A 13270-nucleotide genomic window follows, 5' to 3' on the forward strand; every position below is an offset into this window, starting at 1 on the left:
AACAATATGGAGATCATTACACATTATCACACACTCATCAGCTGCCATTGGGCTGTTCATATTTAATTCCATTTTTTCATCTCGCATTTACTAAACCGTATTATCATACTCTTTACAGGACGCTTCCAATATTTTTATTTTTATTTCAATTTCTTCTAATGTGGGGACGGCCGAGAGGCTGGCATAGGATCGATATCAGCCATAATGTAATATTGAGTAGAACTTTCATCAGATACGTAAGGTTTTTGTAATTAACATGGAGTTGAGAATTTACCTAGGACGGAAACGCAATCTTTACATTGATGGCCGAAAGTTGTATTCAGCTCAGTTAATTTAGGGTCATCACCAGCGGGATGATGTTACAATATGGCGTCCACGGTGGTATTCGGAAAGTAGAGCGTCCCGAGATTAGTCTGTCGTTCATGTCATGAACTAAGGTGGCGCAATATCACAGTCTAAATGGGAAGCGGAAGACTATTAGGCACGAAGAAATTTGGAATTGAAGGCAGAGCGCGGTCACGGAGTATTAAGGTATGATTTAGATTGTTAATAGATTACGGTCTATTAGAACACCAACAGTCTCGTAACATAACACTCACGTCGGTTTTTGTATTTCTCAAACTTTTCAGATTCAGGAACAGAACATATTAAAGGTATGAGTTTTGACCCTTTGGTCAGTAAGAGCATTGTTGATTGAGCAGTAGATAAGTAACTGACATGGTTTTGTACCGCTTGTTACCGCTTTCTAGGTTGAAAGTCATAAGTCTACATAAGCAGGCATGTTCAATGATTATTTGAGTTGGATTACGGGCTTCCAGAAGCAGTTTGTTTGTTAATATTTATTGGACATTGATGGACTATTTTTATTTACAGTGAATACCACTGGCTTACCTATGAAACCATGGGTAAGAAACTTTCTAACAACAAAAAATGTATATACATAAAAACGTTAATGTTTCACACAGTGAAAGTAGAACATTGCACTCAGCCTCATCAGGCTTTTTCTTTATTGCAGAGGTTTGGCACAGTACACCAATTCATTTGATAACAGGTACGACTACATACATCTCATTTAGACATCACAACAGCAACCATGGGCATACATAACAGTTATATTATTTCTTATGTTTTTATTTTAGAATGGCCCCTGAAGAAGGTACCATCTGAGTACCGAAATGCATCGGGCTCGCAACAAAGATGTGCCATGTTCTAAAGCTTTTTGAAATCAGAAAATAGGATGATTTTTTCTCTGTGAATTAATAATGGTTATAAAATATATTTGGCATTGATTCAAAGCATGTGATTTATAACATGAACTGTTTGATGTGACTAAACAGAATTAAATGTATGAAAAGTTATTGATATAATTCATTGATTGAGTTTTGAATATTTTGAATATTATTAAGGTGTGGGATAACACCACATGAACAGTGCGTGACTTGACTAGCTCTCACGCTAGTCTTAACTAAAATATACTACACAATGGTGGCCACAACTTCACTCCCGCATTGTGTAACATATTTAGAGCCGGTTATGAGTGTGTGCTAAAGGGCCCCCTAAAGTAATCCTTTATTCTGCGTTTACTAGATATTGCTCTCAGAGGTAGAATTGTAGGTTATGAGAGTTAGTGTCTGGGCTAATGACATGGGGCTTGGAAAGGCTGGTAAAGTGGTAGAATCAATCCGGTTTCAACCCCTTAACAAGACCCCTCTCTTTCTGCAAATATTCCCATTTTCCAGTAAGCAATAGTTAGTCTGGTTAGAGTGACTAGGTGGGATTCTGTGTCTTCAAGAAAGTTCACTTTAGGGAAAAGCAAAAAAGCGCTATACTTTAAACAAAGAATGCTTTTTAGGGGCAACTTCTTCAGTCAGGAGACGCTGTAGAATTTATGAGACCCAGTAGGGATCGATCTAGTCTAGATGACTTTCATAAATACAAAAGCAGTAAAATGTGAAAATACCTAAGTCTGGAAAGAGATGAAAGAAGCACAACTTACATTTTCCACACACAAAATAGCTTATCCCCTCCACCCCCAAAAACCCCAAAATGTGAGACAAATGTTTCTTTCCAGTCTCCGTTTTATGGGCGCTCATGTTGAAAATCTGTGGACATGTCTGCCGTTGTTCTGGAGACTTGAGCAATTTGTGATGATGAAGAAATAGCCTTTAAAGAAAAGAGATGTAATGTAGCTTTGGTATACTGTCGATTTATTAAAATTCTCCATTAGAAACCCCTGTACTGACTGCATGGCCAGCTTAAGGGGAGATGGCACTATTTTCTTTACTGCCTGATTTGTGTGTTAGGGAGGCCAATCCTGCCTCTGGTTTTGCTATACCGGTTGTGTAAGGAAAAATCGGTCTGTTTCTTTTAGTCTGTGACTCGGTGTTGTGCCATTTCACAAGCTCCAACCACTATTTACACATTTGCTTAAAAGGTACACAGGCTGTTAATGTAGTTTTTTTTTGGGTCAAGTCTGAGCAGCACATGCGCTGCTCTGTGAGCCATGCTGTATTGGAGAAAGGAATAGAAGCCCCGTCCATGCTCAACCCATATTTGTCATTAGCTTGTGTCATTGTCCTTCGTAAATGTTCCCTTCTGATTTGTACATAGGCTTGTTAGTCCCTCCTTAGTACTGCCTTCTCTTCATTCGTAACCTTACATAAGCACTGGCCCTTTTTCTTCGGTTGTTACACAGTGACTCTTTTTTAGTTAATGGTTTCTCCTACTGCAGGCACGACATGCTTTCCTGCAATATTCGGCGTGTCTTGCGCACTTTCACTTTCTAAGCAGCCCGGGACAAGGGTGGCCACTTCTTTGAATAGGTCTTGCATTTACAAGAGTTTGTTTGAGCTATTGGCATTGTACGTGACAATTCCTTTTATTTATGTGTTAATTATCAAAACATAAATAAAAGACATTGTCATTTACAATGCAAATAACTTAAACAATCGCAAATGGAAGACCAGTTGCATTGCAAATGCTTGTTTAATTTTACCTTTAACTCACATGCCTTGAATACGTATCTGGTAGTTAAGGAATGCGTGGTAAAGGCTATACGTGGTAACCACGCATGTGTTATAAAGCATGCGTGATTAAGAGTATGCGTGGAAACCGCTGCGTTGTCGTGGCTGTTTCCCCTCCAAGTGCTGAATCACAACTGATTTATCATTTCAAATGGTATTCTGAAATTCTTCTCCTGGTTCTCCTGGTGTAATACCACAGAAAATACTTCACCTAAAATGATGGCGTCTATGCACTGTTATGGATCCTTACTGGGAAACTCGCTTCACCTCATCTGACACATACCAGCATTTAGCCATTCTTAGATCAACAAAGTACCAGGGTTGGACTAGGGAAGAAATAATGCATGGGCAAATAAATAAAATTGGTCCCCATTAGCACATCCGATAGCTAAAAAAAAGTGCCCCATATTTGCAGACTTTTTTACACCAAAACAGAGCCACCCAATATTCCCGGAGGGACTGGGTATAATCAATAACAATGAACACAAGTGTCCCTACAGGAATTATTCAAAAAACATTCAATGAATTTCAAATAGTCGCGAGCGCGGTCATATTTGCAGACAGCACAGTTTTGAACTTGTAAAGATGCACTGTATCGTTGTTTTGCGAGGCATAGGAGACTGTATGCATTTGTGCCTACTGAAGGCAATATTCATGATAATATCAGGGAAATCAATAGCAAACACCAGCTCACCAGACATTAAAACAGGACCACAAACCTCAAAAACCGGCCCACACACTGACCTATCAGGCTCGCCTCTTGCAGTCCGATCATGCAAGATATGCACAATTACCACACAGCTTCTCAACAATATTTCAGACAATGTGCTACTGTTTAAATGATTTCCAGTTCTGCGCACGGTAACACAACGTTTGGCTGTTATGGAAATATTCAAAAGGATATTTTCCACCAAAGACATTTTTCTCACCATCAGGTCGCTGAATCTATGTAGGGTAACTTAGAGAATCTTCAAGCAGTACATCAATTATGAATTGCTATCTTTCTGTAACTACTCAGTTATGTGAGTCAGAGGGTGGGATAAACTCTCATTGGTAATGAGAAATTTGGCCTATCAGCTCAACTTTAAGAGTAAAGCAAAAACATTTATAGTTTTGTTGATACGTTTCCTGTTGGTATGGTTCTTTGTTCACGATGCCTGGAAACTAAGATGTTGGCACCTTACCAATCAACAATCTGTAAAAAAAATGTGCAGGGGCTAACAAATACGGAATCCTTTCTCATTAAAGTTAGATTTTACTCTTAGAGATCATTTTCAACCAAACCTAATAGACATCATCTCTAGAGTACTTATCCGTCCCCAATGTCCCCAATGCATACTGTAGTCCAGTGTAGAGATACCGCTCACTGTACATTAAATGTTATTTATTCAGCGCTTATCACCATAAAACATCGGACTTCAAACCGGGAGGAAAGTTATCAGGGAACTTTTAGCTGTGAAATTTCAGGAGGTATCTGAAATAGAGAATATTTTTGCCCCACAACTTGATTGTCTATCCAGAGTTGTGCTTCCAACATGGAAATATCTTTTTATACATAAGTTTCTCGATAGTGTTGGGCATATAGAAAAATGTGAGACAGAATGTGGGTTCAACATAGCACATTTTTATTTCTACTGTACAAGCGGATGTAGCTGGCACAGTAATATGGGTGAGGGTAGTAATCTAGTATAGTGCTTAGCAATCTTTTTCAGAACCGCGTCCCAATTGTTAGAAACACAAACTTTTGCGACCCATGTAGCTAACTTAAGCATTGTGTGGTAAGCTCACTGTCATTTACAGACGGAACATTTTATATTGAAATTGCAACTAATTTTGCACAGAAATACAGTTTTACTGATAAAACTATACTGCACAAAAATGATGTGTGGAAATTGTTTTTCAGTGAATATTTATCATTTGTGGATCACCAAGTGGCTTGATTGTTTCGATCCTATTAATATCTTTTTCCATAACACTTCAGAATTACAAAAAAGGTGCCTCATTTCGCTTTTCTAGCAGCTGAGTGTGTACAGTTCATTTACAAGTATTTATTGTATTACAAAAATGACATCCTATAGTCCCTCCTGTCACACGCCCTTTACCCAAGCAAGAATGTCGCATAATTCGCTTTACTTTTGTTTCTCAAGACTGCAAAGGGCGAGGTGTTTGTAAACACCAAATCACCATGTTAAAATCATAAGCAGCAATTTGTCAGAACAAAAAGTATTACATTTGACCTCTGCATTTGAAGCGCAGCAAATGTGACATGATTAACTTAGTTTAAGGCGTCATTCATTGCTTGGAATTTTGCGACCCACCAAGCATTGGCGACCCACAGTTTTGGGAAGACTGATCTAGTAGAATCCACACCTCCCACAGAACAGAATCACAGTAGGCAGGGTGAGCAGAGCAGTCAAGACAGATCAGTGACCAGGCTTCCTGATGCTTTGCATACAATGATATATGCAGAGGATTGTTTTTCGGCTCTAAAATGAAATGTGTTACAATACTCTACCTGAACCTAGGACTGCCGCTAGGCTGCTGCGTCAACTGATGTAGCTGAATAACTTTCATTAACCTAGAGTATCAAAGGAAACTTTATTCATTATTATTTATGTTTTCCAGAAGTGTAGTGTCCTCCCCCTGCATTGTATGGAGAGGTCTTAATGTACTGTTAAACACTCTGCCCAGCGATTTAAACAAATTCCATCCACAGCAGTGTATAAACAATTCCTACCATACAGTGAATAGACCGTTCCTACAGTGTATAAGTGCTCAAGCTGTACATCAGATACAGTACCCCTGCAGTACAGTTATCCACTTTAATACGCAGACACCACTTACAGAGGTATATCGCTGCACAAGGAAACAAACAAGGGCAGAGGAGACGGTACATCTGTCTGCACCCAGCATTGGATCAATAAACAAAAGAGAAATCTTGCATAGACTTTGTTCTATGGTACAGTCTCATTAAAATTATAGCAGCCCTTATTATGTGTGTCATTACTGCTTCTCATAACTGACAATGTGCTAGTAGGGAGTACCACTCACAACCTGCAGATAGGAAACACTTGCCTAATTCACCTAGTCGTCACTACTAAAGAAATCAAGTCCATCTTGGATACAATTTTCTGCATCAATGTCTCCAGTGTGAAGAAGCTCATGTTATTAGCTGCTAAATATCACTGAACAGCTAGATTCTGCTTGTGGATCTGTCTGACAGACGGCTCTTATTTCAAGCACAGCTTCTGCCCAGTCGCGACAGATCTTTTGTGTGGGGGCAGGATATCTCCAGCCTGTGGCCGTGACTGTTTGATCTCCATCCGGGAGGAGACTTTGCCAAGTGGGTTTCACTGGCTTCTGGATCTCCGGCATCAGAATCGGCATTCCTTTGCCCAACAGGTACACTTGTTTCCTGGTCTCTGCTTGATCAGCCCCATCTGAGAACAAGAAGGCAACATCAAGCAAGAGGAAGTTCCTTCTTGGAGCATTTCTCGGTTGGTGTCTCTGCCACTGGACTGCACAGCTCCTTGGAAGACTCCAATTGGTCCTGCAGATCTCTAGCTTGCATCGCTTGACGTTTATATCTAAAAATCACATAAAACGATGCTCCCAGGAATACAACTGCCAGAACTGTGAAGTATGCAAAATATACATAAAACTAGAAGGAAAGAAAAAAAAAACCACAATTAGATCCCTTCCCATTTTTTTCAGGTCACACAAAAGCTTGTCAAGCGCCACAAATTGTTTAGCGGTGATGCCAATTCATGCCAAAATGAGTATTGCAGCATCCCCAACATTTCACAATACGATTTAGTCCTCTTCTAAAGCACCACCACTGATCAAGTATAGAGAGAGACTGTAAAAAATAGTCCTGGTGGGGAAAAGCATGGGGTGAGGACAAGTGTTTCACTCAACTGGGATTGTGATCTTGAAGGAGAAGACAGCCTCTCCATTTGACAAGCCATAAAAGGCCTACATTTACATAATCTGGCATTAAACCTGCCACTGTCCGGTGCTTCTTAATTTTTACAACAAAAAACCACTCCAATTACTTTTATGCACGTCACCACAGAGAGCGTCAATAATTAATCTTGAACCCAGGTTCTTTGAAGGTTAGAAAGTGGAACTACGAGATGAGATAGACAGGGGTGTTGCGACAAAGGATGGTGTGGGAAGAGGGTCGGGGGAACAGCAGGGTAATTTAGAAAGCGGGAGAGTGAAATGGGGTAACGGGGAGTGAACATGGGTGTGTAGTAAGTGCTTATTCATAAAATAAATAATTGTATTAAACACTACACTTTCTGGTCTTATCTGCTTCCTCAGACGAAGCTAGTCTCTCTTAAAATGAAAGGGGACGGGGAGACAAAAGTCATGTCGTAGCAATTGAGTAAAAAGGCGAATTTGGTGTGTGGGCGCATGTGTGATCCTTCTCTAGAGGTGGGGACTTGTAGTCAGATAAGATCAACTTTTTAAAGATTCATGAACAGCTGTCAGAAGATCTCTTTTCTTGACCTAAGAGTTGGCATCAATCTGCTGTTTACGTGGCTGGGTGAAAATAGTGGTGTTTATGCTCTTGATCCTGGTGGGCACATCGGGTCTGCGTGATCTAGGATGCAATGACCGTTGAAAATGTAGCCACAATTCTGACTCCTATTTAATCAGTCCAAATTAGATCATTACAACAATGCACAGTACATTCATCCACTTCTTATTTATTGACACTATTTGATATTCTGGGCTTCATGTTCCACTGCCTCAACTAGAATTCAGTTTCCTTTTTAAACACTTTAACTACTTTTATAAAAGCTGATGCTAACTAAAGTAATTACCACTGGATATGATTAATTGAAGCATTTCACCAATCACTTGTTTTTCTCAGTAAGATGACCCAAGAGCAATGGGCATGCCCAGACAAGGGTAGTAGTAGCTCACTGTACCAGAGAACTCCAGTTGCACCACACTGATGAGGCTGAACAAGGATGAAATAGTCCTGCAGCTGAGTTCCTGTTAAAGGGGACCTGACTTAGAAGTTCTGTCTTGACTGTTCGTTTTGGAACAGGACCAATGCTAAGTTGCATTATGTCAGTCCTCGTCTGTAGTGCTACAAGTAGTAAAACTATAGATGGACTGGAATGTAGCCCAGAGAAATATCCAGTGGCTCAAGTCATTCTATCCATCCCTTTTTTGTTTTTCCCTTTTCCATGTGAAGGCAGTATTCTCACACACAAGAATATACAAATAGAGACAAAGCGGCTTTCCTGTAACTATCAGTTTGCAGCTTACCGTGCTGTAGATTCACATGCTTTGCACATTCGTATCATCTAGTGTTTGGCACGGAGGTTTTTCCATTTTCTGCTTGAGCTGCTGTATATCACATGCTTTGTATAAGCTGAAAAGCACTGCCCTTCGCTCTTAAGCACCAGCATTATTGAGGAAAACATTCAAAACAACGTTTTCATACCAGTTTGCCGAACATCTGCTTCTTGGCAGGCATGAATGCCCAAACTATAGAGCTAAGGTAGAAGTATGACTGGTGGACCAAGTTACAGCTAAACTGAAGTCTGTAATTGGGATCAGTGGGCATCTTCCTCTTCTTAGTTCAGCACAGCTTCTTTGGTCCTACGTCTTCTCATCTTCTGGTCGGTTCTTGTCTGAGGAGGCAAGGTTCAGGGTTGCCCCTAAATACTAGATTTAGGTTATAGGTGTGTTAAGTAAAGGTTGGGACCAATGGCTCCCTTCCTTTGGGGTGGGTAAACTCCCCATTATGCCACCCTCCAGTGGGAGGGGGGGCATATGCCTCTCTCTGGTTGACTGGGTCCCCCCATCTGCAAGATGGTGGGGACTGAGAGTTGTGCTTCACCTCGCCTCCCCCACCAGAGGGTTGGGGTTTTGCAAAGGTGGGCACACCTCCCATCCTCTCTTGGTTTCCCTGCCGATTCTCCCACCCAAGGTGGGGGTCAGAACCGGTGGTAGCCAGTTGCTGGAAGCAGCAAATGGCTGGGGTAGCTCAAAAAGGCAGCAAGCCTTTGAAGCTTCCCCGTCGCGGACCCTACCCATCCTGGGGGAGGAGATTTGGCACCTCGTCCCAGGGTGTGTTTCAGGACCCCGAGAGCGGCAGGCTCTCGATCCAGGGGTCCAGTAACATTTCTGGTGGTGCCATCTGGCGAGCAGCCACTCAGCCAGGACAGTAGACTTAGGTCATTTTTAGGGGGGCATCTCTAAGATGCCCTCTGAGTACATTTTTCATTCCATCCCACACTGGCATCGGTGTGGGTTTAATGTTCTGATAAGTTTGATATCAAACTTTCCAGTTTTCAGTAAAGCCGTTATGGTGCTGTGGAGTTTGTAATAACAAAGAATTGGCTTAGACACTGTAGGGGTGCAGGGCTCATGCACCTGTGCCCTCACCACTTGTACAGTGCACCCAGCTAGATGGGTGGATGACCTATACCAGGACAGTCGGTTGTAGGCATGGCACACAGGGATGTGTGCCATGTCGACTGTTCACTTTGTTCTGCACCAAAACACGCAGGATGCAATGGCAGTGTGTGTGTAAAGGTACAGGGCCTTTAACGGTGGCACAATAAGTGCTGCAGCCCTTGGAGGTCTTCCCTGGCCACAGTGACCTTGGTACCTAGGGTACAATTTAAAAGAGACTGGCCTGTGGCCAAAGAGTGCCAATTTGTCTTAATGCAGTTTTAGAGAAAGAACATAGGTCCTTGGTCACCTGTTTGGAAGAAACCCAGGGCACCCCCAGTCAAAGTACATCAGCAGTTTGGGAAAAAGTGGGGGCAACCATGCAAAAAAGGGCACTTTCTTACACCACCCCAGAGAGGGCAAGAACTTTGCGATAGCTTAAGCGAAATGCATCCACAAACACACAAACAGAACATCAATACACAAGCACTCAAATGATAATCCAACAACTGGAGGACTGCAAAGGTTGCCTGCATAAATGCAACATGATCTAGCTTCGTCTTCAGATACCCAAAACCATAGTTCCTGGATAATGCACTGTGGATGAATTGGGCAGGGGATAAATCATATGCTCTTCCACTACTACCTTTGATACCATTGTTGTAAAGACAAGGAGTTAGGCACCCAGGATTATCAACCTCATAGCAGCTGACTAGACGAGGCAATCTGGCAACTCAATGCGGTTCGAAAGGTAATATATTCACAAAAAACGCTACATCTACAAGACGAGCAAACCTCCTCAGGTAACATCAAAGTCAGCTAGGGAATCCCTATTCCAGGTCCTTGCATCTTGCGATTTGGCACCTACAGTCTTATTTGGGTACCATCCGCTTTCTGAAAAATGTATGCTACTTCTTAAGTAAGCCCGTTAGTTCACTACATAAATTTGATCACCACTACTCTGACCTTCAAAAGTACCCCGAATAAAGTGCTGTGGAAAACATAATTTGATACTTATTGCGCTTATACAAAGTAGGGTTAGCCAATACTTCCATAGGAGTGCACATAGATGTATATACCAATATAAAACAATCTCACGATTGGGAAGTCTGACTTGAAGACCTCGTTCATCGAAAATGTACACTATTCACCTCTCAATATTTTATATAAAAAAACAACAGGGCACATCAGCATTATGACAAATGATTACTGCTACCCATCAGCCTTGTAATTAAGCGCTGAATTCATACCCTTTACTCAACAACCCATGAAGAATGTTTTGGGGTAATTTAATTAGAAATACAAACAAAGAAATGTAATATGTAAATGAGGACAGTCACATCTAACCTTTTGACTAAAAGCAAATTCTGATGATCTCCAAGAATGAATTGAAAACTTACTGATCCGAGTTCTCCATCATGAACATATTTATTAAATTCATAACCACTGAAAATATCCACCTAACTGTGTGATTCCAGAGAAGCACACAATGAGAAAGTATTTTTTCAATGCTTGCCTAAATGCAGTTTTCTAATATACTCGAAGACGAATACAAGCTGGGCACCTAACCTAAGTGGAGAAGTGTGGCTCAGGGGTTAGAGGCGGCAGACCTGGAGCTTGAGTTCGGTCCGGGACCAGGGTTCAATTCCCCGCCTCGGCGGGTCTTGGGCTCAAAAATTCCGCGGACTCGTTAATTCTCGCTCCGGTGCCTTCTCAGCTCACGGGTTCACACTCTGCGACTCTGGGCAATAGCTTGCTTAATCTCCACAACGGCCCCTCGCGGCGGGATGCCTGGCTTTCACCTTGTGGATACCCTTCCAGGGCTATCTCACAGGGGAATACCAGGACGGGTTCCCTATGCAAGCGCCGAGATGCCCCAGGGTAATCGCGCGCTATATAAGACTTCATACTTTACTTACTTTACTTTACTTACTAACGCAGGAGTTTACAGCTGCAATATACCGCTTACAAAACCTGGAGCCAATTGCTAGGGAATCCGGTTGAGCACCACCAATCTAGTGAATCTATGTAAAATTCTTACAAGTTTCACCATTCGAACGTTTCAAAATCATATTGGATGCACACTGCATACTACTGCAGTACCTGGAGTCACTGTAATTAAAGTGTGTGCAATGTGTACCTTTGATTTTGAGTAAAATTTAATTGTGCCCCAAGTATGTAACCTTTCATGAAAGACCGATTTGTGGATAGGTTCAAAGGGTAAATCCATTGTTTAGAGGACAATATTCAACTTCCATGCATTCTATGAAATCCTTTATATTAGACCCACCCCCTTTCAGGGCGCAATGGGCCACACAAAGCTATTGGGCCCAAACATGGAGGTTGAGGCCTTTCACTACTGATGTCCCAGGGTCCAAATTACTATGGATCCTGAGTAACTGGGCCAAGTACCCCTACTTCACTTGACTCTCAGGGTTGTGTGGCCAAGAAGTCTCTGGCTGCCTTCGTGGAAGGTGTGGCTACGGAATAGTGAACATGGGCTCACAACTCAACACAAACTCAGCAACAGTAACCGTAACTAGTCATTGTTCCACCAATTTCTCATTTTCATGAAAAAAGACTATTTTATTTCTACTGCTAGCCACATAAGGAAAAATATGACCTTCACAAACAACTACACAATCCCCCTTTAGGGCGGGGTTCTAACGTATCTTTGACAATTACCTTTGCACTGCCACCTCAAAATAGTGGTATTCACCATTCACTACTAATACAATCCAGAGTATGCCCCAGCAGCAGACAGCGTCTGGAGTCCATTTTGACTTGAAGTTAAAGTCAACAGTGTTCAAGTGCTGCAGACCTACTAGCAGAGGTTCCCCCAAAAAACAGGCCTGAAACCAGTCTAAAACGCACGGACAGGTGCCAAGGTTTCTGAATGCCTGAATGCACTACATCTACAGGCGCATACAGCAGCTGTAGCCAAGTTCAGATAATTCCACCGCACCGAGGCCAGGCGGCTGCACCCAGCGGGTGCAGACTCACTCACTTTCAAACGCACTCTGAAGCAATCAAAGGCATTCTGCAACGCCTCCTGTAGGGTGTTTCTTCAGCTCCCGATGTGGGGGTAGCTACAACGATCCGGTCTTGGGTTCCTTGTCTGGGTGAAAGTGCAAAGGTGCTCCAATGGTGCCCTCACTTCTCCGGTGGGAGGGTGAAAAACTTCATTCCTTGGGCTTAGACCTGATCAGCACAGTGAAGTTCTCCACGGCAACCCTTCCTGGCATATGGGGTCGCTGGTACGCTACGGCAGAAAGCTCTAGCCCTTACCGCATGGCTGTCTTTTCTAGTGCAGTGCCAAGTAGCTTTTTGGGTCGCCGTCTCAGTAATATACATGTGTCCTGATCACGCCAGCTCTCTTCTGGCACACAGGGGTCACCGATTCTGGTATTCACTCAGGCAAAGACTATCGATACAAAGCCATTTCCTCACACCTCGCACAGGGAGCCCACTAAAAAGGGCAATCCACTGGCACTCGCTCCGTCCAACACTCTTCCCTCCCTAAAAGGGCACACTGGCCTTAGCAAGAAGGCTCTGGTGCTCCAGGGCAGGTAGTTTTGGATTCCCTGGGAAATATCCCCTCATCCATCAGAGACTAGCGGGCGTTGGGCCCCAGTCCTGGTCGCAGGTAGAAGTCTTGCAGAGCTTCCCTTCTCACACAGCTCATCTGACTGCTTAACAGCTGACAATTTTTGGAGTCTCAAACTTCCCTTCTTATAGACCATTTCCAGACACCAATTGTGATTTAGGGACCGAGCCTTTCAACTTTTTGGTGTTGGGAATCTGCTTCTTTTGAAGTGCCTACTCCT

At 42.5% G+C, this 13270-nt stretch overlaps 1 protein-coding gene across 4 annotated transcripts in view; it reads right to left on the reverse strand.

The window, feature by feature from the left end:
- Positions 1-4783: 4783 nt before the first annotated feature.
- Positions 4784-13270, reverse strand: part of SLC19A1 (solute carrier family 19 member 1) — a 171948-nt gene continuing 163461 nt past the window's right edge. For all 4 annotated transcript variants that reach the window (XM_086956232.1, XM_086956233.1, XM_086956230.1 and 1 more), the window contains one exon: positions 4784-6684. In XM_086956232.1, coding sequence (XP_086812358.1) covers positions 6484-6684 — 201 coding nt within the window. In that variant the 3' untranslated portion in view covers positions 4784-6483. The remainder of the gene's footprint in view (positions 6685-13270) is intronic.

The sequence above is a fragment of the Lissotriton vulgaris genome, chromosome 2_1 (genome assembly GCF_964263255.1).
Source record: "Lissotriton vulgaris chromosome 2_1, aLisVul1.2, whole genome shotgun sequence".
In the NCBI taxonomy this organism is placed as follows: Eukaryota; Metazoa; Chordata; class Amphibia; order Caudata; family Salamandridae; genus Lissotriton; species Lissotriton vulgaris.